The 25,426-nt window shown below is 45.9% G+C and overlaps 1 protein-coding gene across 3 annotated transcripts in view; it reads right to left on the bottom strand.

The window, feature by feature from the left end:
• Positions 1 to 23,987, bottom strand: part of LOC126637306 (rho GTPase-activating protein 20-like) — a 33,479-nt gene extending 9,492 nt beyond the window's left edge. The window contains exons 1-9 of one of the 3 annotated variants that reach the window (XM_050310469.1): positions 22,129 to 22,231; positions 21,168 to 21,264; positions 7,070 to 7,152; positions 4,897 to 5,067; positions 4,225 to 4,374; positions 2,600 to 2,641; positions 1,781 to 1,865; positions 834 to 911; positions 586 to 652 (exon numbers count right to left, since the gene is read on the bottom strand). In XM_050310469.1, the coding sequence (XP_050166426.1) occupies positions 586 to 652; positions 834 to 911; positions 1,781 to 1,865; positions 2,600 to 2,641; positions 4,225 to 4,374; positions 4,897 to 5,067; positions 7,070 to 7,149 (673 nt within the window). In that variant the 5' untranslated portion in view covers positions 7,150 to 7,152; positions 21,168 to 21,264; positions 22,129 to 22,231. Of the gene's footprint in view, positions 1 to 585; positions 653 to 833; positions 912 to 1,780; positions 1,866 to 2,599; positions 2,642 to 4,224; positions 4,375 to 4,896; positions 5,068 to 7,069; positions 7,153 to 21,167; positions 21,265 to 22,128; positions 22,260 to 23,963 lie in introns of those variants that run through there. The other 2 variants (XM_050310470.1, XM_050310467.1) reach the window with 2 other exon arrangements.
• Between the last annotated feature and the right edge of the window lie 1,439 nt (positions 23,988 to 25,426).

Genomic DNA, 25,426 nt, shown 5'->3' with positions numbered 1-25,426 from the left:
TGTCTGATGGACAAGAGTGGACATCTCTATCGCATGCAGTGAAAGTGGCCTGAGGCTGCCCCTGACCTCATGCTCTGCCCGTGAGGAGAAACCTGCAAAGAAGAGCAGGAGAATACGACCAGCCTCTAAACCTGTAGCCCTTCAAGCTCATACCAGCAGCCGTGGGCATTGGACTGGGCTTTGAGGCATGTCCTACGCCTGCATCACATCTGCTGCATAAAAGGAACTTCTTAGACCAGCCTAAAGATTGCCCATTTATTTGAAGCATCTGCTGAGAAGTGTCACAGGCTCCCAACCAGAAATGCACAGATTTGCTTGTAACAGGGAGGTAGAAGGAAAGAAGGAAAAGGTAGGTGTGAATATCCTCAAAGATGTTACCAAGCTTTGATTCAACAGAGATGCTGAGACCATAAAAGCCAAGTGACATCTCATGGCAGCTTGATGTCACATCTTACATCAGCAACAGTGTCCCCACCATTACTTCTTTAAGCGAAGAGGGCAATGTTTGTGGTGTTTCTCTGGTACATACCCTAGTATCATTTATCACTTGTTCCAGAATTGGAGGGAAGGTGGGAGAGGTCTTACCAATGAGAGGGTAAGCAGGCTCATCTTTTCCTGAGACCACCCAGAGGTGGTGTTCACTGGTCCTGTCCTGGTGGGTAAGGAACAGAGAAGAGAAAAATGTTAGTTGAAAGGGGCAGGGTGAAGGTCCATGAGGCTGCCCTCCACTCAGAAAGCAACATACAGCACATCTAGACGTTTTAACACCCACACTGTTCTTTAAACCAGATGTTGTCAGCTTCCTTATCTAAGATCTGGTAACTGCCACTTACAGGGTGCCCAAGCTGTAGAAGGGTCTTCTTCATCACACTCTCCGCAGTTTCCACATTGGACACATTGACTGCAGTAGTCTAGAAAGGCAAACAGATAAAATACAGGAAGCCAATAAAAAGGTATGAAGTTTGGTTGCTGTTTCCTGTAGCTTGAAAATCTGCGGAAAACGTCACTCCTCTGTCTAATGAATGTCTCTACTGAATGTTCATGGATGGAAGAGCTGTACTAATTTCAACTACACCAGAAAGGATGATGGCTATACAGTGTGAAAGCTGTTCTCCACTAATTCTTCTATCATGGGTCTATTACACCATTCAAAGATTTCGTCCAGCAGGAATCACAGGAGGTGGGTGGCATTCAGATGCTGTGTTTGATCACATCAGTGTTTAATTGATCACAGTGCCACTGTCACTCAAAAGGGTAAACATGGCACAGTGCTGATGAACCATGAGTGTCTAGCATCGCTCTTTGAGAGGAGAGTACCCAGGAGGCAAACGTGACCCACCACACTTGGCATGAAATCAAGAACTGTATGCTAGACGGGGACTCATTCCAGTAAATGAGTTCAGGAGAACATACCAGTGACTTTGTGCAATATCCTCAACTTATAGTACTGCAAATAGGAATTGGGCACTCAGCCATAAACCATCAAAGATTTTGAAGTGCAGCAGAAGGAAAAGAGAAAAGAATCCAGAGGCCAAGAATAACCTTAAGAATTAAGTGCTCTTTGGTGAGGGTCTGGCTACCTCCTGATTTCTCAAACTGAAACTCTCCCAGTGGGCTTCCAGTGGGAAGGATGCAGATACCCAGAAGCACACCCTCTGAACCTTTTCATCTGAGACTTGAATTTGAAACAGGAATAGCAGCACAGCCCTGCCTTCCTGCCCCTACCCCACAGACCCCTGTGTAGTCTTGATCTGATGAGCAGGTTCTTAGCTTTACTTACAGAAGAACAGTTGTCATCATCCAGCACAAAGATCTGAAGGGTCAGATTCTTCAGGTATTCATTCCGTTTTACCTCACTGATATGCCTGAAAACCAAAGAAAAGGAGAAAGACCATAATTTCCCAACCACACTGGAGAAGGACCCTACAATTTGGATAGGACATCCTCCTTCATACTGTAATAAATATAGATTAATTATTACATATATGAATGTAATGTTCATAGTGTGGTCACATGCTCCTGGCTTCTATATCCACCTGGAGCCCAAAGACTAGAAACCCTCCCACATGCAGTACTTCAGTGCAAATAGACATGCCCTGCATAATACCTTCCAGTGTTCCCCCAGGATCACTACTGTTCTGCACAAATCAGAAGATTTCTTCCCCTCCCTGTACCTATAAAAACACTTTTGTCTGCATGTAAGTGGAAACAACACGTAAAACAAAACAGGGAAAAGGAAATGCTGTAGTCTCTAGATGCCACAAAACACAGACTTTAGTTCAAATCAAAAAACATCTGAAGCATCACTAACACTTATGACATTTCCACAGTGATTAGCAAAGTCAATCTCCAGCTCCAAAGGAAAAAGGATGCTCCAACAACATCATCTTCTGATGGATCCCATTTTCTCCCAGATGTTAACACCAACTTTGCCTTCATCCAGGGGCTTCTATATTCATATTTCAAAGGTGGATTTTTCAAACAGTTGTTACACTTAATGTGTTGAAAATCAGAGCGCAGTTTGATACTTAGAATGGTAAATTTCTCTGAGGGCCATAGAAGAACCACCCAGGAGGAGAATGAAAGGAGGGTCACTTACCACAGTAATGCTGACAGCCATCGTTCCTTCACATCAGCTGAGCTGAAGACAAAAAGGGAGGCAGATCATCAAACAAGTGCTGAGTGGGTAACAGTCTTTGGAAACTCTACACAATTTCATTTATATAAAGCTGTAAGTCAAAGTTCCTTCCTGCAAAGCCCTGGAACAAAAGTACAGTCCTTTCCTTCTTCTGTTCTATTTTAACAAATAACAATAATAATAACAACAAATTCCAGCAACAAACTGGACGTTTCCTGTCAGTGTGTTCAGATTCCTGGTGAGTGTTCAGATAAGGAACAAATATCTTTCTGTCAAGTTGGAGTTAACTCATACTGTGGGCCCTTGTTATTTTTGCAGTGACCTTTAATTGCTATTTTCTTTCTGCTAACATTTCCTTCCCAATGTCTGCTGTTCCTAGAAGCTTCAGCTGCCAGCACAGGTTACCCATGCCTCAGAGTGAAGGAAATGGAAAAGCTGTTGTGTTTGGGCTAAGATACAAACAGCAGCTTGCATGTCAGAGCATGAACCCTCATCAGGAATGCATCACCTGAGCAAGACTAACATCCCAACCCTTCAAAATGATGAGATAGCAGGTATGAAAACCATGACATGTTTCCCATTTCTTTTTCCACCAGGGTAGCCGCCCTGCAGATGGAAAAACGTCAGGCCAGTTCAGAGCTTCCCAGCTGTGCCCACAGAACCCCTGAGGACAGAGTGACCCTTGGAGATTGCTGACCTCTCTGCTCTGCAAAAGGAAGGATGAAGAAGAAATCCTTTAGCCAGCAGTGACTTAAGTTCTCAGTAATATACCAGATCTAGATTCCATTTAGCCAGACTGGACTGTGCTCAAGGTAATAAAAAGGTCACCTGCTTTTTGGTGAGCCTTATTAGCTCAGGCTTAACATCTCAACCGTCTTTGAGATGGCATTTGGATATGAATAGGCTACTTTCTAGACTGCTCCATGCTCCCCTGCATTTCTATTTTTGGGGTTAGCAAGGGCTGGGCAAGCTCTGAATGGTGCTGCTTGTGCAGACCCATCTTGAGGAATCTTTCCATTTTATAGTCCGGTATGGTGGCCCTGGGACATCCTGGCAAAAGACTGCAGGACAAAGGTTTGCCCAGAGCTGCCTGTGCCACACTAGGGAAGGGTAAAGGATTCAATCCTGGTACAAGGTCACCTGGCATTTTTCACTGGCATAACTAACGTATCCTTCATAATGAAAAACTCTCAAGCTGAGACTAACCTTCTACAGAAATGGTGGATGGCAGTTGCTCAAACAACATGCTTGTAAGTTTTCTGTTTGTTTTGCTAAGAGCAGATTTGGTCGTGCTGTTACAGGATGCTGTGCAGCTGGGTTAGCCCTTCCTATATCAACACTTGCAAGACCTGGTCCTCTAAAAGGCTCTCAGGGATGAACTTGAAGATATTCTTCTAAGATGACTGTCTCTGAACATTTAAATTTTTACCACATTGCCTAATGTGAGCGGAAGTCCTTTATTCAATGGGGAGAAGTGAAGGGGTAGAGTTCAGGGCCTGATAGCCTCAGTCATTGTTTCACTTGACACATGGGAGACCTGGACAGCTACTGGGATGCAGAGGGAGGTCTGTTGTCTGATAAGATACCTGAAGGTGACAACATAGTTGATGGTAGGCCAGCCAATGACAAATGAATTCTCAGGACTCATCTTTTTCTCTGTCACTTCGCTGAGACAGGTGCCGGTCCACACTTCACTCAGATGCACTTGCTTTTTCAGCTTCAGGCTGGAGGAAGATCTGCAATGGAAATTAGGAATTCCTTAGGTCAGATCCTAACACCTAGACCTCTAGAGTCTGGTCATGCCCCTTCCACTCACATTGATGCAGTGATAGATCTTAATTTAAATGTGGCAGAAAGACTCGGACTGGGAGTCAGTTTTGTCCTTCTGCCTCTTGCCCTCACGCTATATCTTCAAGCAACCTCATAAGGGAAAGGCCAAAACTTATTAGACAATCTTTTCCTTCAGGAAAATGAAGTGAAACATTAATACCAAGAACAATTTCTGAAGGTGGGAGAGATGCCACATTTTAGATCCACATTTATAAAGAAGCATTGTTCTGAAGACTGCGGTTGCCCCGCAAATAGATCAGAACCTCATAGAATCATAAAATCTCCTGAGTTGAAAGTGACCCACAAGGATCACTGAGTCCTACTCCTGGACCACCGGACAGCTCCAAGAATCCCACCATGTGATGGGAGCTGAGCCTAGTTTCAACAGCACATACTGGGGAGAAGGAATAAGTGTGAATTCCTCTTACTTGGACTTGGCAATGACCACCACATCGCTGAACAAGATCAGATGTCTTTCCTGGGTCTGCAGGCCCACAGTTAGCTGTACTCGCTCATCCAGGATGAAGGTGGAGCCTGAGCTGCTGAACAGCCCACTTGCCAGTCCAGTGTCTGAATGGGAAGAGGAAAGGGTAGTTTCCCTAGAGGAGTAAGAAAAATCACAAGACTTTGTCAGAAGCTTTTCTTGGAAGGGTTCGTGATTTGACAGATGTCTGTTTTGGAGAAGCCCATCAGCCCCATGCGTCTCCCAGCACTATCCCTATTGATCTCTTGTATGACCTGCATTTGCCTGCCCCTGCCCAATTAATTTACCAGCCTCAGATAGATGGAAAACTGCCTAGATGCCCACACCAAATCCAGTGAGGTTAAGCTGCTGAAATTTTTGAGTAATTTCACACTCAGGTAAAAGACTTATTTCCTGCACACGTGTGTGAGCTATGACTTGAAAATGGAAAGCCCATGGCTTGTGGCACAGACAGGCATGGGGGGAACTGTCCTTTCTGCATGTTTTCCATCCAGACTGAACTGTTTGTCAGTGCAAGGACTGCAGCACAAAGGCAATGAACTGCATGTGCTCATCTAATTCCAAACTTCTGAATCTGGCTTCCCTGGCTGCCATCCAGCATCTTGTTTCCACTGAGATTCACACAGGTGCTGACCATTTCCAAAAAACCTGAGGCCACCAATGAGCAAATCCTCGATCTCTGCATCTGTGGAGCTACAAGTGAGAAGTTAAATCACCTTTAAATGTGTTATTAAAAGCTCTCCCTGTCCATCAGCTGAGCAGTGGGAGCCACAGCATCTCACAATCCCAGCAGTGGATTTCCTAAATCTGGAGGAGCTTTGTAAACACAAGAAGATAGCAAAAAAAAGTCTCACTGGTGGCCTAAGCAAAGATGGCACTGGACCAACTCCCTCCACAACAATTCATCATGAGAAACATTTAAAGTTTCCCTCCCTCACAAGGGTATTCTCCAGCCAAATAAAGTCAAGAATTTGTTTCTCTTCTTTATTTTTCCTAGTGCAGTTCAGATGGGGAAGGGGAATGACAAAGAAGCCACATAACTTAGTCAAAAGCAACCAAAAGAAAATCAGTCCTGCCCTTTATATAAATGGTCCTACAAAACTGACCCCACAGAAGCAGTGTGTACTCTGCATCAATCACTGATGGTGTGATACAGAAGGTATATTCTTCAGGAGGGCTGGTTCAGATCAAAATGTCAACCAGTTCAGCTTTATTATCTCTTTCTTACAAGGAAAGAGAAAAATCAAACTAACCAAATCCTTCAGGAAATGTTATTTATGATTCCTATCAGAGCAAGGCAGAAAAGACTGTGGTATCCCCTTATCTCTCATGGTGCTGCAGGAGGAGGGGATGATGTCAAGGAGGACTCAGTCCCACTGTTGGACTGAAGTGCTCATGTCAGGGTTAGCACTTAGTGTTTCCGAAGATGTGCATGCCTGGCATGTGGGTCCCTGTCTGCTGAAACTCCTGGTGCTTTACACCTGCAGGAGCAAAGTGCCAGCAGAGACTTGATAAAGCTGCAGACAGGGGAGGGAGCTCTGCACAACCTGAGCTGGCAGTAAGGGAAAGCTGCTGTATTCTGACAGGGACATGGCTGTCCTGGAGCATGGCTGAATCCCATGGTTCTCCCAACAAACCTCCCAAGCTGATGCCATCCTATACAGGACTGGCAGGGCCTGGGCAGGCCTCCCAGCCCTCCCTCCAGAGGCATCTCCAGTCCCCTCACCTGCCCAGATGTACCTGTATCCGAGCCAGGGCCAAATTTCAGGGCCAGCCTTTCCACTGGTGGTTCAGCAGATGGAGCAGGGGCTGCAGAGGGCTTTGGCAGTGAGTAACCTGGGGGTGGCCGGGCAGGGAAATGGTGGGGTGGAACACTGGGATGATTCTCAGGGACAATGCCACTGCAGTCCTGGTACATGAGGTGGCAAATGCTGCTCCAGCCCATGTCCTGTGTGCCACCGTGTCTGTCTAATGCCTTGTCCCTCTCCACTTGCCCCTGCCTGCTCCTGCTGCAGGACCAAATTGCCCTCAACATTGTTAAATGAATTTGAATTCATGTGAATTTGATTTCAGTTTGTGTAGGCAGAAAGATGGAAACAGAAAGGTATTTACTCAACCTGGAATGGGACTTTGACTTGCCAAGAGCTTTAGAAATGGCAGATGGGGCAGATCGTCTTCTTTGGACAATGGGCTTCATTTTCTGCAAGACAAAAAGGCATTCTAGTCAGCCTGGCTACCTTGGAAGCAGACCTGCTCATTGAACTCTACAAGTTCTGTTTTCATCTAGCTAATACTCATGAAACCTCATCACTGAAAGCCATGATCTGTGCTGTCAGACACCTCCCTCCCTTTCCTGATTATAAAAACACTTGTCAACTCTCGCATTTACATTTTCACAGCCAAATCTCAAAGTAATGACAAGAATAAGCAGATAAAAAGCCCAAAGTGTGAAGGTCAGGAAAAACTTCCAAGCACTCATGCCATGGAATACTTTAAGGGAAGGTATAGAAACTCAATTTAAAACTAGACCAGACAAAGTTATGAACAGCATATAATACTGTAGGGAGTCGTACTTTATGGGCTGGAGGAATAGTAGATTTTTCTCTACCTTCATTTTTCATGGCTTACAGATTCAGCAAACAGGCTGTTATTAGGTCCCTCTTCAGGCAGCTTAACCTCAAGACACTTGCGTTTTTTTGAACAGCCACACCCACCAAGTCTTGTGTAACACAGAAATGGGGTGACTGTAACAATGAGATCTGAGAGTTAGACATGATAATCATCCAAGTCAACATATAGAGAGGTCACAGATCTCCTTTTATTTGTTAAATAAATAATAATAATAATAATTTTGTCTGGAGAAAGACAAGAGATTTTAGCCTGCGAAAAAAATCCTAACATCAGTGGCTCTTGATTAGTAAGCATGGGAAAATCTGTCCCATGGCTCATTTCTAATTTCAGCATTTGTCTGTGTTAGAGCTTTAAGGGAGTTTAAAGCATGTTGAGAATTAGTGATCTTCTGATTTCTGAATGTATCAAAATAAGTAAAATCCTAAGAATAAAAGAAACCAGAATTCCTGCTTGAGGAGGGAGAGGTTCTGTGTAGAAAGAGTGTTCCTTTTGTTAACTGCTCCTCTCCGTTACTTTTCAAGGTCTGTGCTGAACACAGAAATACTCTGTGCGAACTCACTGGTCCCATCTCTGAGGACACGATGCTATTACAGCTCAGCATCTTATGACCACATTAACATTCTTATGATGTCAGAGGAAGGTATCCTCACATCACTGATGGAAAGGCCAAGAACAAAGTGATTTAAGTGAATTTACATGACTGGTGTTCACCACATTGTACTGGATTTTCAGAGCAGCCTGGAAGGTTGGCTGGGGCTGGTTTGAAGCATGTGCTTCTGCTCACCCTCCCTGGAGCTACAGGGGCTCAGCATGACTGCAAGTCTGTCTCCAGGGAGTTGTGTGATAAAGCCCAGAAATTATGAAGTGGGCATTACTGACCACTTAAAAGTTGGTGGAAGTGATTTAACACAGTTCAGAAAGGAAATCCATGGCAGAGGCTGGCATGGAGTCCAGCTGCCAGGAAAGGGTCACCTTCCCCATCTTCCACTTAGTTTACAAGACACCTTTGACTTCTGCAACAAAAGACCTGGCAATCCTATCAGCAAGAGCTTTCTACAACACAGACTCCTATGTCTGATCAGATCGATCAGAGCCCTCCGAAGCACAGATGACCTTGTGAAAGAGTCTGTGATTATGTAACTTAAAGTTGGAGTGGCCCTGCAAGTGTGATTTAATAAAGCAATTTTCTAATGCACAAATATTAGCTTTGCAACATCAGCAGTGCTCCCTGAGTAGGTTCCCTGGATATGTGTACATATGTAGACAGAGATGGATGGCAATCTCTCCCTCATACCCTGATATGACATTGCCAAGCAAAAATCTGTCATTAGAAGTTTCACAGGGAGAACTGAATAAAAATAACATCAGCACAAAAATGCTTGTTTTAAAACAAGAGTCCCTACTAAAACAGAACATCTGGCTTCCAGAGGTGCCCTAATAGAATAAAATGTTCCTACAAACAACATGCAGCAAAGCACCAGTCATGCGCTATCTTAGGGTGGGAAGCGAGGGTGGGTGTGGTTGCCTGGGAGTGAACACCAGCAGCTGCTGCCAGCTGCTGAGAGCACTGATGAAGAGAGCAGGCAATGCACCTCCATGTCAGGTGCATTGCAGCAACTGCTTGAATGGCATTGTAATAAACTCTTGCTCGTGATAGTATCTTCTGGGCCAAAGACTCCCACAGCACATAATACCTTACTGTAGGGAAGGCAATCATTTTGGCCACCCCAAAATCTCTTCTGTTGCACAAAGTGGTGCCAATGACATACATGATGGAAATACAGCGTAAAAAGATATTTTACCCAGAATAAATTTCAAGGAGTTGGTACTGGTGGATTTCTTCTGCCTACCACTGAGAAGGGTTTCAAACTGCATCTGAATGGTGGCAGTAATGCCTTCCAGGCCTTGTCTTTGCCCATGCACTGCACCTCTCCTGAGGGGTCCGAGGACATGTTTCCCAGCACCACTTCCAGCACGCACTTGACTACCCCTGGAAATCTCACTAAGACAGAATTAGGGATTTCCAGTGAAATGCTGTGACTACAGGACAAAAGGTACTCCCCCTACTTTCTCTCTCCAAATAAAATGCTGAGATCATTAGTTGTCCAGAGGTCCAGCTGCCTGACCACAAACAGACTCTAGGAAAACCAAAAAATGACATTCCAAGCCCTCAGCCCAAGTCTCTTTGACCCTAGCCTGTCACTTTCTTTCATCAGGACATCACTGAAATGGTGGAATACCCTTACTATGGGGAAGGCAATAATTTTGGCCACCCTAAAACTATCATCTTACTGGAGGAACACAACTAACTGGCATAATTTCACAGTTAACCTATTTAATTTGCATATTTAATATAGGAATAATAAGTTGTTCTGCTTTTGGTTTCAGTAGCCATACAAAGTAAAACAGTTGCTCGTGTGTTCCCTCCTTGCTTGGGAGAACCTAGCTGTGTACCCCATTTTAAACCATTTGAGTATGTCTGGGCCAGCCCAGGTAAGTGACATTTCCTTAAGAGACTGCTGGACAAGGACAGAGTTTTCTGACACCTTGAGTGTTCTTTCAGTGCCACGTAAATGGGCTTTGAATCCTGCATGTTTCTAAGCTCCACAGTTTTATGGTTTTCTTGCAAAAAATCACTCCTATCTCACTACACAGAAGAAGCACCACAAGGCCTCTGTCTGACACTGGAGCCCCCTCATCCTCCTGCCCAAGGGTTGGGCTCAAACACAGCTACCTGGGCTCTGAGGGGGTGGCTGGTGACTCTCAGCCAGGCTCCCCTGGCTGCCAGCAGCATTGAGTAGCCCTTGCCCATGAGCATTGCTTCTGGATGAAGGAGGGACCTCGTTGTGCTCCTTCACGCTGGAGCCAGGGAGTGCTTTTGTTGGAGGTCAGCTCATGCTCACCAGGCATGGAATCAGAGAACTGCCGAAGGACATGGTGTGATCTCTGTGCTGTTTTGGTGCCATGGAAACAGATGCTCATTTACCCAATATACTCTGGAAGTGCTTGAACACTTGCAACATTCTGAACCGTGTTTGTGCATTACTCATCTCTGAGCTGCCAATTTTAGCTGTGTATTTCTTGGCACTGGGGAGGTTGTGAGTCTAATGCCCCTCATTCCAAATCCATGTATGGTCTATGCTATCGGCTCAGCTGGCCAGCAGCAGTGGTTTTTTTTTCCTCCACTAATCTCTGCACTTGAATGTTATTCTTCAGATAGTTAAGGTGGGATGGAGTTGAAAAATAATAACATCTGCTTAGCACAGGATGGATTTTCCTTCTGCCAATAGCTGGTCAAAGTTTGCAATGCCTGTGGCACTGGAATGCTGCTGTTTGGTTTACTTCCCATTCAGAAATGAAAACAAAAGTGGTTAATAGCACTATTTTTCTGCAGAACATAAATTATTTGTTTCAGAAACTTTGATACACTGTTTCTTTAAAACCACACCGTGCTTTCTTCAACCCCAGGATGTCACAGTGGGGTTGCAGCACCCAGCTCACACTTGCAGGAGAAATTCGCTGCTCCCAATGCTCTTAACTGCCAGGTTCTGTTACCTCTCCTACGTGGAACATCTGGCTGTCAGTGTCACTCTTCCCAATCAGTCCACTTTCTGGCTGCAAAGACGGTGAAAAGGTATCATATATACTCTTTAAAAAAAAAATCCCAATTTTTATAACCGTGGACTTTGAGTTCATTCAATGCTGACATTCTTGTCTGTTAGGGAGGCTTATGTTGCTAAAGACATAGAGAGAGTAAAACATGGGCCACAATGTCTGATTATTTGGATCATCACAGATTGTTCCGAACCAGTAACATCAACATTATTCTTATTCTTGGACGGATCTTGTGAAACACTCTCTCCCTACAAATATTCTCATCATGGTATCAGTGTGTGATGTCAAAGCAGACAGTTGATCACTGCTATCTATTAATCAACTGGACACCGTTTTCAGTGGTCTACTGCAACAGGGCAAAAGTTATTGTATAAATGTGGCACATGGTTATTTAGCTCTCAGGCAAGACTCAAAAAAAAATACTTAAGAACTCAGTTAAGAGTAAAGAAACAATTAAATGATTGCTTGAGCTTGGATGCACCCATATGAAAACATAATAATAATGGCCAGTCTTCATGAGTGAAGATCCGGGGAAGGTCTTTACACCTTCCAGCCTGCGCATTGGATTTTTTAGGTGAGACACAGTGTGCGCGGAACTGAGCCCACCCTTTAATCCTAAGGTTCATCTAGTGGTAAAGATATGAAAACAACTGCTGCAGTTAAATCCCATAATGAGTTTACATTAGGAGAGGCATTCCTACAGCAGTTTCTTAATGAGATAATGTGGGCTGCTGCTGCCTCCTGCTTTACTCATGTGAGCACTGGATGCTCCTACAATGTGCCCGTGTCAGACTCTGCCATTGCATTTCTTGTTAGAGAACCCCACTGGAGAGAGAGAAAGAAACAGAAGGGGAAATTGTTCACTGCATAAAAGGGAATCAGGCATTAGGTTACATGAACTGAAAACAACTGTGTCATTTTATGTGGATGTACATATAAAATGAGTTTAGTGAAAAGTGCCCTTGCATGGCTGCTGTCTCCTCCCCTGTTGCCAGACCTCAGGAAACTGTACAATTTGAATGCGACCCCTCGAGCTGGAGTAATTTTAGCTAGGGCTTCAGCAGCTTCTGTCTTGTAGCCATTCCCCCTTGCCCGACAGTGGGAATCCATCACAGGGCACCCATTGGGAGGCAGATCACCTGTGGCTGCCTGCCCTGTGTCCCACTAGGGTGCTGTGCCAGTCTGCCAGCCTGGTCTTGGCTGATACTGGCCTGAAGAGCTATGCTCCTTCCTACATTATGGACCAACTCCTTGGAAGAGATGCGTTTTCTTCTCAGCCTTGGTTTCCTGCCCAGCTCACCATCCAGAAGAAGAGAAAAAGCCCTCCACTTCTCCTCCAAGTGTCCCTTAAAAGGTAAGAGTTTGGAGTTCTAGGACCAAGAAAAAAGCCTGGGCTGTGATTTGTTTCCTGCGCTGGTTTCCTTCTCTTTGCCCAGTTCTCAGCCTGGGGAAGAAGACTGGATCATCTCATTTACAAGGAAAGGCTGAGGGAGCTGGGCCTGTTCAGCCCCAAGAGGAGATAAGTGAGAGGAGACCTTGTCACTGTTTGTCAGCATCTCAAGGGAGGTGTCAGAGGATGGACCAAGCTTTGCTCCATGGTGCCCAGCAATGGGACAAGAGGCAGTGGGCAGAAACTGGAACACAGGAAGGTCCATCTGAACATGAGGAAGAACTTTACTATGCAGGTTCTGTATGCACTGGAACAGATTGCCCAGAGAGGGTGTGGAGTCTTCCTCACTGGAGATATTCCAGAACTGTTTGGACACAATCCTGTTCAATGTGCTCTGGAATGACTCTGTTTGAGCAGGGAGGATGACCAGATGACCCACTGGGGTCCCTTCCTGACTTACCCACTCTGTGATTCTGTGCTTCTCTGAAGATGCTCTTATATAGCAGAGATATGCTGCCACAGTGGTGATCAGGACTAGGCATTGCTAACCTGCTTCCTTCCAGATAACTGCCAGGTGGGCAGCCCAGCATGACCTGACAGGGAGAAGGCTTCAACATGGAGAAAGCCCTCCAAAAAATATGCCCTGTATGAACCGTGGTTTGATGTGAACTTAGAGCTAAGACACTAGGGTGTAAATATTTATCTGAGCCATGTTACATAGCTTCATCTTCACTAACTGCTTCCCTCTCCCTTACTACTAAAACACAGCTTCAACCTAACTAAAAAACATTTCTTAAAATATACAGAGCCTGGTGGCAGTAAATCAGTTTGCAAGGACACACTTTGAAACATTTCCTTTTCCTTCCAAGAAATGGAGCCCTGCTGGTTTATTTTAAAGTGTCCCATATAAACAGGACTGAAAGAAACAATTCTCATCTGCCAAAGGCCACGTGCATTTTCCACTTGGAGGTGGAAAGCAAAGTGGCTGGGGATTGGCTTGATTCACACTAATCTGTTCCATAACACTTTTTCTCTCTGTTCCCATGGATTACTTATGCCTTCAGTGGAATCTGGAGCAATGCCAACAGGGGTTGGCAACAAGGCAGGATGCCCAGCAAAGCATGGAGGGGACGGCCACTGCATGGAGCACCAGTCCTCCTGACAGAAGCAGGTCTTTCTGGACAGCTGATGTGATGGGGATGTTCTTCAATGGCACTGGGCTGGAACCCAAATAAGGACACTTGGCACTTGTCATGGCTTCGGACTATGTTTCTGGCTACTGAACACAGCCTTGCCCTCCCCTCCACCAGCAATGCCCATGCCTGGAGACCAGCACGAGGGTTTGGTCCCATGACATGGCACTGCCTGGGTTCCAAAGCAGAGCAAAACTCTCAGCTGTCACTCAAAGAGAAAAACAGGCACCTGAGAAGAGGCCCAAAAGGTTTAAGCAGGAAGACAAGGCCAGAGCTCCCATCCATCAGCTGTGATTCTGTAAAAAACTGGGTGCTCACCTGCAGCTCTGTGCTCCCTCACTGCAGCCACAGAACTGGACAGAGAGGTGAAATCTGGTGAATATAAGAATAAAAAAAAATTCTGCTATGTCCAAGCCTCATCCCTGATATGGTGTTGGTGGACAGAATCTGTGAAAATTACGGGCAGCTGGTGCTGAGAACATCCACAGGTGGTCTTTTCTCTGCAAATCTTAATGTTCAGCAGGAGGGAGGTGTTTACACATTCGGGGCCAAAAAAAGCAGCACTGCAAGAAAAACGCTTACTACTGGTGAGGATGATTCTTAGCCATCATCTGCAGCAGAATCAGGCTCTGAACATCTGAAGGGTACACTCAGACAAATTATTTTTTGTATCAATATCAATTTGAAAAACTTTGAGCAACACAAATGCAAGTTTCTTCTCTGTCACCAGCACAGCATATCACTAATTGATGGAAACTGAAGAGATCAATAATATTAGTGTTCATTCAGATATACTTCTGTACTTCGTGTATATGGCCTGTTGAGACATGAACAGCTTCTGGAGGAAATGCTTCCTTTCCCCTTCTAGTTACTGGCAAGGGCGGTCAAAAGCAGTGGGAAAAGTAAAACCTTGTTTTGTAAAATGTCTTCATTTTTTTCTTGGAGGTCCAGATGGTTTCTGCAATTCTGATGTCCAGGGTCAAGTAAATTTGAAATATCTGTTAATGGATTAGACCAAACAGCTGTCATCTGTAGGGATTTTCCTGCAGTGCTTCTTCCCATGGTGAAAAACCACCGCAACAGATTCTCCCTACGTGTTTTGATATAATTTTACAGCAGGACTCTTTTCTCATTCCTTTCCTTCCTTTGAACCACTGCTGAAAGCCTAGGAATGTCTCACAAGGAATTCTTGCCTTTAAAGAAAACTTCTACACAGTTCTACACACATATATGGTCTCTGGCCTCAAGCTGTAGCATGCTCCAGTGATAAGCATGGCATCAATGATTATGAGATGACTATGGATAATAATCACATGTGAAATCAGTGGGGCACACTTTTATAACACCTTTAAACCATTTAATTTAGGCTGATACTTTGGGGCAGAAGTTTCTGTTGTGAAGTTGTATATATAACATTGGAAGGGAACTTGCTGGGTTTCACAGTATCAAAATTCACAATGAAGGCCAAAGTAAATTAAGAACCATGCTCTTTCTTTAAAAATGCAAATAAATAGTTCACTGAATTGAACTTTGGCAAAATAAAAAACTTGTAGAGCAGCCAGACCTGAGGAACAGAAAAATGTAACACATTCCTTAGTGTCTTAAAAATAACCCCTTTCCCCTCCCACTCTTGGTTCTAAACCCCTCTTCCTGCATATTAAAAATTAAAAACTCATAGACAGCTGCAGAATTACTTCAGCCTTTCTACGTGAGGTATCTGAGCATGAGTAGGGTAGCCCAGCTCCTGCTCAGGCCCAGATTAACTCTCAGTGCCTGAAATGCAGAATATCCACACTCAGTGTTTGATACAGGGAAATATAAACTGCACAGGGAAATATAAACTGCACAAGGAAGAGAAAGTCCAAACTACAAACAGTGTATGAGGCAAAAATCACAGAATCACAGAAAAGGCCAAGTTGGAAGGGATCCACAAGGATCACTGAGTCCAACTCTCAGCCCTGCACAGGACAAACCCCAACAATCCCACCCTGTGCCTGAGAGTATCATCCAAATGCTTCTTGAGCTCTGTCAGCCTTGGGGCTGTGCCCACTGCCCTGGGCAGCCTGTTCAGTGCCAACCACCCTCTGGGGGAAGAACCTTTCCCTGAGATCCACCCTGAGCCTGCCCTGACACAGCTCCAGCCATTCCCTGGGGGCTGTCCCTGGTCCCCCCAGAGCAGAGCTCAGTCCTGCCCCTCCTCTGCCCCTGCCCAGGAAGGTGTAACTGCAGTGAGGTCTCCCCTCAGTCTCCTCTGCTCCAGCTGAACACACCAAGTGCCCTCAGTGTCCTCACAGGGCTTCTCCTCAGGGCCCTTCATCATTCTCATTGCCCTCCCTTGGACATTCCAATGGCTCAATCTCTCCCTTCCATTGTGTCTCCCTAGACTGCCCCAATACTGCAGCTGAGGCCACCCCAGGGCAGAGCAGAGCAGGACAATCCCCTCCCTGGCCTGGCTGGTGATGCTGGGCCTGATGCCCCCAGGACAAGGTTGGCCCTCCTGGCTGCCAGGGCACTGCTGACTCAGGGCCAACTGGCCACTGACAAGGACCCCCAGGGCCCTTTCCCAGCACTGCTTTCCAACCTCTCGTTCCCACTCTGTTGGTACATCCGGGATTGCCCCATCCCAGGGGCAGAATCTGCCCCTTTTTAAACTTCCTATGGTTGGTGATTCTCAGCCCTCTGATCTGTCCGGGTCTCTCTGCAGGGCCTCCCTGCCCTCAAGGGAGTCAACAGCTCCTCTGAGTTTTGTGTCATCTGTAAATTTGCTCAGTATCCCCTCCAGATCCCCTGAGTAGACTGCACAGCTGCACTTGACACTGGCATGAGTCCTCCCCTCTCCTGGACACACAATCAAGGCAAGGTGCCAGTTGTCCACAACACTCCTGGGAGACTGACCAGACTCACCCCCTTTAGACCTGCCTTGGCTTTTACTCAGGGATAGAAGGAAGCTTGTTTCCAAGCCAGCTTCCCCCAGCCCTAAGGCAAACACCTGCATGAACTGTGCTCCCCAAGGAGGGTCCTGTGTTCCCCAATGTGACTGATGCTGTCCCAGGCAGAGGGTGACCCCAGTCCCTCCATTAGACCACTGCCAGCAGCCTCCTGTGCCTGTGAGCTTAAGTTCCGAGTGAACGATGCTTCACGTTGAGCCATGGTGTTTCTCATCTATTTACAATGATTAAATAATTTTATTTGCAGCTTGGCCATGGGACAGACTTTGAAAAGAGGCAGCTCTGTGCATCTGGATTTCATTAGAGCTGAACATTAATCCCTCTATGCCTTATAAGCATCCTGTTAGTATTATACAGACTCAGGGTCATTAAACGGTACTCTCAGAGCTGGCTGGCTGGCTGAAAAATAGGTTAATCAACAGCATCTCTGCTAGCATACACACCATGAGAGGCATTTTCCTCTTTCTGCTGCCTGCTCAACTGCCTGTCAGTGTTAGCATGGGCACACTCATAGTAGCATTCACTGTCAAACTCCTCCTCAAAACCCAGGATAGGTTTGTGCTAAATTGCAGGATTTAATTCCACATAATTCTGCAGTTGATTGAAATGAAAAATAGATAGCCAGCTTCAAATTAGGATCCAAACACAATGAATTTCAGAGGAACTGCAAGTCTAAGGTTACATGAGCTGGGAAAAAAAAAGTAGATTTTGGCTTAGACAATTGCAATTTTTTGCCAGTTTTTGGAGTTGCAGGAAGACATTAAGGGTTAAACAGTGACACAGGCCAAGGGAGAGACATCACTAAGCAGGTCAAGAAAGGAAAGGCAGGAGGGAGCAGCATTATGTGAACTGAGCCCATGTGAAACAGGAGGTGCAAAGAAGGGGTCTGAAAACACAGCCTGAAGAGCTGCCAGTGGGCTGAGAAAGGGAAGGAGAGAAGTTGATTATGGAGGATGAGGAGCTCAGAGATCAAATAACCTGGAGGCCAGGGGAGAGTTTGCCAAGTGAGGTTAACAAAGAAATGCGCACATTCTTATACGAAAAAACTCTTGCTATGAACCAATGCAAGTCAAGCTGTGTGGCCTTAAAGAACATTGTCCCAGTTCTTTGACGGCATGAGAGGTGGAAAAAGACCAGCAATGGAATCAAACTATTCATGTAAAGTTTTATACAAGGCTGTTATAATTGTTCCACAGTAGCAACTGCTGCAAGCTGCTGCAGAAACTCAGAGCCAAGGAAAAGAAACAACAAAGGTAGAAAATCTTGCTCCCCTGAAGTCAGCAATAAAATATCAGTGGTCTGCAAAGGATGGGGGTGGTGAGAGCGGTATGTCATCCCCTGGGAACTGGACAAAGGCTAAAGCAGTGCAATGACCCCTCATACCACATGCAAGGGCACAGGCTGGGCTTGTGGGGATTGGATCTGCGTGACAGAGGCGGAAGCACGGAGACACAGAGGTTCACCTGCTCCAAGGAGCATCTGTTGAGTGGCCATAGGGCTTTTTGGAGATGTCGTTCTCTGTGCCTCCATTTCTGGTGCAGCAGGTGATGGAAAACTCCAAGAAACAGTCCATTGAAAGACATTTATTCTGATTTATATATTATTCCCTGTCTTCATTTCTCCCAGTATTTCTTTTTCCTTTTTGCCTTTACAGGAACTAGTGTGAAAACTGTATCAGCTGAATCTTGGCCAAATACAGGACATACTGTGGGGTACAGATGACCCTAGTGGCTCCCTAATCTGCCCCTTATGTATCACTTGGGCTTAACACATGTTTATTCATAAACTCATACATGCAGTAATGAGTATTTTTGTGGGTCTTTGGTAAATACTTTATAATTTGATAGAATCTCCAATTTTGAAGTGTTCAGAACAGAAGGTAATTGTCCGACAAGATTTACAGAAGCGTTCTGTAGATGGATTTTATATTTGCTATTACTTAGCTGTTAGCCCCTACTAATTTTACTAACTTTCAGGTAGAAAATTTTCCTGAGGCTGAATAGTAGCTCTTCATGTGCAATCCCTACACAAGGACGCATGCACATACACATCTGCATACACACACATACATGCACAAAGGTCTTTGGATTATAAATTTCCCAACAAATGTGGCAGACATCTTCTAACCAAGCCAAAACAAGCCTGTCAATAGGAATGATGAAAAATAAGTTTTAACTCACAAAAATATCCTGTTTTGCTTCAGTTTCTCTCTCACAGTCCACAAACTGGACTCCACGCTACCTGTTTTCAGAGGGGCTAACTATGAGTGCCTGGTTTTCGAAACTTCCATATCCTTATCTGGCCTGCCATTTGCTCTGAGGAAACAACAGGAGGGCAGCACTGGGCAGACAAGCAAAGAGGGGCTGATCCCCGTGCATGGGCACTGAGTGGCCATTCCTGTGCCAGTCCTTCTTCCCACAGCTCTAAGATCTCTCAGAAGGAAATGCAGAGAAGTGGAAGATGAGAAGTGGGTTTTACTGCTATGTAGTTTTGTTTTAAACCACAGTAACTGCCACACTCCCAACCTCTGGCTGAAATGGAGAAGATGCTGTTCAGCAGACTTGCTGTTTGATCTATGAGGTGTCAGCAATTGCTGCGACAGACCAGGGAGAGAACACCTTGAAGGGGTGTCAGTCCCTCACCAGCAGCACACTGAGAGGAGGGGAGCTGGCAAGGCAGATTGGTCCTGTCTTAGGAAAGACAGGAAGTCTACATAGATGAGGTGTGCACCACACTTTAGTACCAGCCCTGGGTGACCTCTGCATGCAGCTCCCAGTCAGACCCCTGGGCTGTCCCCTAAGCAGTGCTGCCAAATGGGTGACATGCTGCCAGTGCTCTGGAGGCTGCTGGGGGTGTTTGTGTGAGACAGATGCAGTGTGACATCAATGTGACCACACATGGGTGATGCAGGACACAGGTGAGCAACAGCACAAGTGGCCAAGTACTCCTGTGGGTGTTCTCAGAGATGCATGTATTCAGATCTGCTGAGAGCTCTTGCTGTGACAGTCACTAGCAAGGGTGGAAGGAGTGAGCAGTATGTGGATGAAGGTGAACAGAACAAATACAGGAGTCTGTGGGTGTTTGTGAGGGTGCTGTTGTGGCAGAGGGGCGGTGAACCTGTGGCAGGCAGAAAGATGGAGGATGGTGACATAATGTTGTCCACGAGGGACTGGGAAAAAAATCCACAAGAAACATCTCTGCATTGGAGCTGCAAATCAGAATCTTACGTATTACAAGCAGGAGAGGATCTGAGATCCCTCACAGCTGATCATGAAGCAAAAGCATCCACTACATCTTCCAGCTAATTCAGAGAAACGATATCCATGGTACATTTCTCATCATCTTCCACACCTATGAAGTAAAAACCAGTTGAACTACACAGATGATCGAGTCACATCCCTTGGTTACAACCTAAAAGAGTTCCAGCCCCGGAAGCTACTCCTCTGCAAAGGCAAGGCCACTTCCCAAGTCTGCGGCCAGCCCAACTAAATTATAATGAACAAAGGTGGAGCACCAAGAAGCATAAATGAACTCTTCTACAAATGCCAACCTTGCCTAGACCAGAGCCACGTCAAGCAATGCACACATAGGTTCAAAACCCAAAGTGTAGCAGTACTTAAAGACAGGCCAAAAGAAACGAACTATGTCCAGTGCCGATGATGCAAATACCTTCGCTGAGAACCCAGAGTCTGCAGGGGAGGCAGACTATCATTATGTCAGAGATACCTATCCAAAATTAGGCTATGCACCCATCCAAAGTGTGGTATTGTGTTTGAGAGGGATTGCCTGAAGCCAGTTGACTCTCAGAAAATGTAAATCTTTTTAAACCAATAAAATCTAATATTTATTTTCTCCATGAAAGGAATCTATGTTAATTTTTAAAACTTCACTAGAGGGCGTTAAATAAATGGGCTGCAACTGAGCTACTGCCTGTGCAGACAGCAAGATCTTGGAGAAAACTGCTTAGCTACAGGCTTGGGGGGCAGGTTTAAAAGGTCTGTGCCTACCAGAAAGACCTTCTGACCACCTTCTCTCTGGCTCACAGACTAAATACTTTAATTGTCTTTAGCTGTGCACTGGAAAGCACCAGCCCAGGGGCCCAGGAAATGTACCCAGGAACTTCCCTGCAGTTGGGCATGAGCGGTGCCAGGTCTCAGCAAGGCATGGGCAGCTGTGTTGTGACCAGGAACACTGCCATTTATACATAACTCAAGTACCAGTGGCTTTAACGGCTTAAGGTTATGCTGGACAAACTGATGACCAGGTCCTCAAAGACATCACTGGAAGGATGAGGTGCAGTGCCTGGTCAGGCTTTATGTATCCTGGGGAATACAATCCATTTAGAGCTCCACGTTTCTGCAGAAGCAGGTGTCCATGACCCTACTGCTCTGCCTGTGCAAGCAAGCAACTGGCTGTAATGCTGAGACAAAGAACATACTGTAAAAGGTCCTCATTTTCCATTTCTGCAGGTAATGTGGAGCTGGCACATCACAGCAACACTCTGTCTGGGTACAAAGGCATCAGCAGGCAAGGGTCTGCCTAGGAAAAAGAACATTAAGGAATGTTCTAAATATAGAAGAAGATGAGAAGGTAAAGGGAAAACCAGCCACCTCTGTCTTTGGTAGGGCCCACAGGTAAAAACTGCAAGTGGCTCTAAAGAACTGTCAGCAAAAGCTGCAATGAACCATCACTCTGGATTTTTTCTAACAGAACTTGCTATTTATTCTAGTGGAAAATCCCTACAAAGAAAATTGTTCCACTCAGCTCTTGTTTGTATTGGATGATTCATTTGAGAATTTCAGACGGGCATTTTGGATAATGTTTACAGTTTTCCCTCTTATTTTCCACTATTTCAGGCTAACCCTGTGCTAACACGACATTCTGTTGTTTGTTCGGTTGAGTAGAGAACAGCAGCTGCAATTCCATGCAGGCCCAGCAACCCTGTCCGGCCGCAGCCAGTGCCGCGATCTGCGCTCAGAGGAAGCTGCTCTGGCTGCTCTCGGGGAGGCAAAGGGACGAGGCAGCGCTGGATCCCGCGCTTGTCCTTCTGTCCCGATACGAGCGCACGGTAACGCACACCTGACTGGTCTCTCCTGGATCAACAGCGGGATGCAGCAGCGATTCTGCGAACACGCCTCACCCTCCGGTGCTCCCGGAGCCCCCGGTGACTCCCGTCCCGACCCTGCGCACACGCCGACCCCCACCCCGCCCGAGGGAACCGGGCGCCTTCGCCGGCTCCCGCCCGTCCAGTGTCCCCCATCCGCCTCCGCGAACCCTCCCGCGTCCCTGGAGGCAACAGCTGAGCGACTTCCCCACGGACCGACCCTCAGCGCAGCCACTCCAGGGGAGCGGCAAACCCACCGCCGTCCGCGCTGCAGCCCCGGCAGGACTGACAGTACTTGCCTGGCTCCGCGGAGCCCGTGGCACAGCTCCGGGCGCGGCCGCGCTGTCATGCCCGCGGCCAGGGTGCGGCGCGGCCCATGGCCGGTGGCTGGTGCCCCGTGGCTGCCGGCGGCAGCAGCCCCCACGCTCGGTCCCGGCGCGGAGGCACTGAGCGGGCGCGGGGCGGGGCGGGGCCGGGCGGGGCCGCGGTGCCACCGCCCCGAGCGCAGCCCTGGCGGTCGGAATGGCTGAGGCCCCCGAGGGAGCCCTTTCGGACACGGGAGGGGGCTATGGGGTGTCCCGGGAGCCTCTTCTGCTCGAGGTTGAACGGCCCTAGCTCACAACGGCCTCGGTAACCACGGTGGGCGCTACCCAAGAGCAAAACCCAGAGCGAGTACGGGAAGAGAGCCACCCCGAAAGTGACGCTAAAAGATCGATTTTCTGGGCAAATGCGGTGGGAGAGGCTGGAACTGGCAAGACTCGGGACAGCTGGGCCCGTGTGTTCTGGGGGACTGCTGTTCCTGCATACCAGAGCACCTGAGCACTGTTTCATGCTCCAAGACTATGAAGGCTCTTGTCATGGGAATTTCTGCCATCCCAGACAAAGCAGAGTGGTGTGTAACTGCCCTCAAAGACTGGCCCGAGCTCCTGCTGTCCCGCATTACAGATGCTGCCTAAAGTGGGGTCTACCCAGAGGGCTGCCTGGGGGGCTGAGGCTTCTGGGCCCAGTTATCATGGAAAAGGCAGGAAAAGCAATAGTGGCCCAAGGGCATCCCCTCCCTGCCCCCCCTTCATTTGTGGGTTTTAGTTGTTGTGTAGGAAGTTTCCTTTAAAAAGTATTCAATCTGCATGACAGGGAAATTTGGTGTCCATGGGGAAGTCTCTTGAGAGACTGTTCCAAGGTAAACACATACCAGGGATAGACACTTTCACAGTTCTGTCACTCTGAGAAATATCTGTGCTATAAAATCCTCTCTGGAGATGTGCTGAAATGAATATATTACATGGGAAAAATGTACTCTAATCCATGCTAAGATATTTTGATCTCTTTCCTGTTATAGGTTCAGCCCTGCAAACAAGTACTTAAAGTGTTAAATAAATGGAAACATTTGAAAAACAAAAGTGTTCTGCATCTCAGTCACACAGACTGTCTTGGAAGGTAAAAAGATTTTTAAAAACTATAAAGTAATATGACAAATGCTATATTTGCCACCTAGTACTCTGTGGTCCGATCTTCGTTATCTCTCTGCATACAAGATTTGACAAGTGATATTTCAGGAATGACATCTCTTCTGTCTCTAAAAAACCCTAACAAATGCTTTTGAATATAAGATACATAAGAGATACTTTCAGAAAATTAAAGAGTAGCCCCCCCTCCCCGTGTATGCGGTTTGTCTTAAAAAAACAAAGCAGCCAGTCTCCCTTGACTCCCCACACATACTCATGGAGTATTACAAACTACGCAGTCCCTCCCCATCAGCTCTCATTCTCCTAGCACATACTTCAGGAGGTATTTCCTGTAAGAAAAAAGGTACCAAAGGGACAGACAAATTTAAGACTGCGGACAAGACTGGTGCTTATTAGTGCTTTTCACCCATATTTTCCCACGTCTATTGTCCACAATCTGCTCACTGTTGTAGCAACAATAGAATAGTTAAAATGGCACAGCCTTTACTAAAGAAACTCCCCAGACAAAATTTCTTGACCTTTTTTTTCTAAAGTACCTCTTTCCTAATCTATGAGCAAAAAATATTTCCTCTGCTGTTGCAAGTTCCTCTGAATTCTGAATTTAACAACACTCATTATACTAAATAAAAGTTCTCTAAAGCCTTTACGCTTATTACACACTCACCGGTAGCTTGGTGGAGTTCAGCCATTTTCCTTTATCTCCACTGCATGGTCAAGGAGTTTTAGGATATCTGTGTGTTATAGATCAGCAAAATGTGTCAGTAACAAAGAGAACATTTCTCCTAAATTTTCGAGCAAACGTAGAATCCTCTTCCCTCCCCTTTGCCTCCTGCCCAAGAAATATCCATGAATGATCAGTTTCTGAAGAACAGTGAATCTTCATAAGAAAAGAATCATAAATAGCCTGCTGTGTTCTGAAACTAGTTTGTTTTACAGTATCACAGCAGCCATATAGGAGATCAGATATGGAAAAAGGAAATAGTTGTATTGGGCTGGAGTACAAATGCTCAGGCACTTTTTTTAAGGAGCAGAATTAGTGATCTCTGCTCGTGTTGGCTTTTCTTGTGACTTTGTTGCTCCACTCCATCATCTGCGTATCTTTCTGAATCGTTCTGCAATGTTGGGTTTGTTTTTTCTTTTTCCTTTTTGAAATGTGAATACACATCAAGCATGTTGTAAAGCTACAACTGCTCCAAGTCAGCCAAATTGGCTGCAAGCCTGGATATTATAGGGAGGAATTTAGTCTTGGAAATCTGACAGCATTCATGGTCTTTAGGTCCCTGCTGTCTTTCAAAGGGGTGTTAAATGTCCATGCTCCCCTGAAACAGCCTTTTCTAGCAGGGAAGCCCATTTCTAAGCAGATCAAAACCAGCTTGTTCCAACTGTAGCCCTTAAAGAGTCTTTAAAAAAAAGAACCCAGTACCCCCCTAAAAAAGAAAACCTTAATAGTTTAAAATTTGTTTTCAAAACCGCATTCAAGATAAATTCCTTTACAACTGTTATTCCAAATCACTGTGCTTTGGAGAAATGCAAACTGTGCATTATCCCATGGGAGGCATCACAGAAGGACTCAATTCCATTCATCTGGCTCCGTCTACATTAGAAGACAAAGAATAGGCCAAGGAATTCTGCTCCAGTGCAGTGGTTTCCTTTGTTGGTTATGGATTTGTTTCAGAACATAGTGCAGTCCACATCCTCCTGTGCAAGTAGGGAAGGGCTTGAAATACTCCTTGCTTTATTTTTTTGAGTTATTACTTGATAGGGCAGCGAAACTATTTGAAAGAGTCTACCAACACATAGGATCAACAAATACTTTCACTGTGCTCCTGGGTTTGTTTTTCATACTACAGAATTGCAGAACACAGCATGACTCAGGGCTTGCCATGCTGCTGACACTGCTACCTAATCTTATAATGCTCTGATGTACAGCAGCACTAATTAAACACTTGCTGAACAAATGTAGGGATCAGTTAAGACACTTCACCAAGTCTGGCAATGTACTACTGTCAGTGAGCTGAAGCCAGGGAGGGCTTTCCTTCCTTTCAAGCATGAAGTCATGGGCCATATCTGAGAGCAGGAAATTGGGTTAGTTAGGGCATCAATCAGATCTGTGGAAAAAAAAAAAAT

Source organism: Myiozetetes cayanensis, unplaced genomic scaffold (genome assembly GCF_022539395.1).
Source record: "Myiozetetes cayanensis isolate MyiCay16 unplaced genomic scaffold, myiCay2020 scf15, whole genome shotgun sequence".
NCBI lineage: Eukaryota > Metazoa > Chordata > Aves > Passeriformes > Tyrannidae > Myiozetetes > Myiozetetes cayanensis.
The sequence above is the reverse complement of the archived record's forward strand: the minus strand, read 5'-3'. Positions and strand labels throughout refer to the sequence as shown.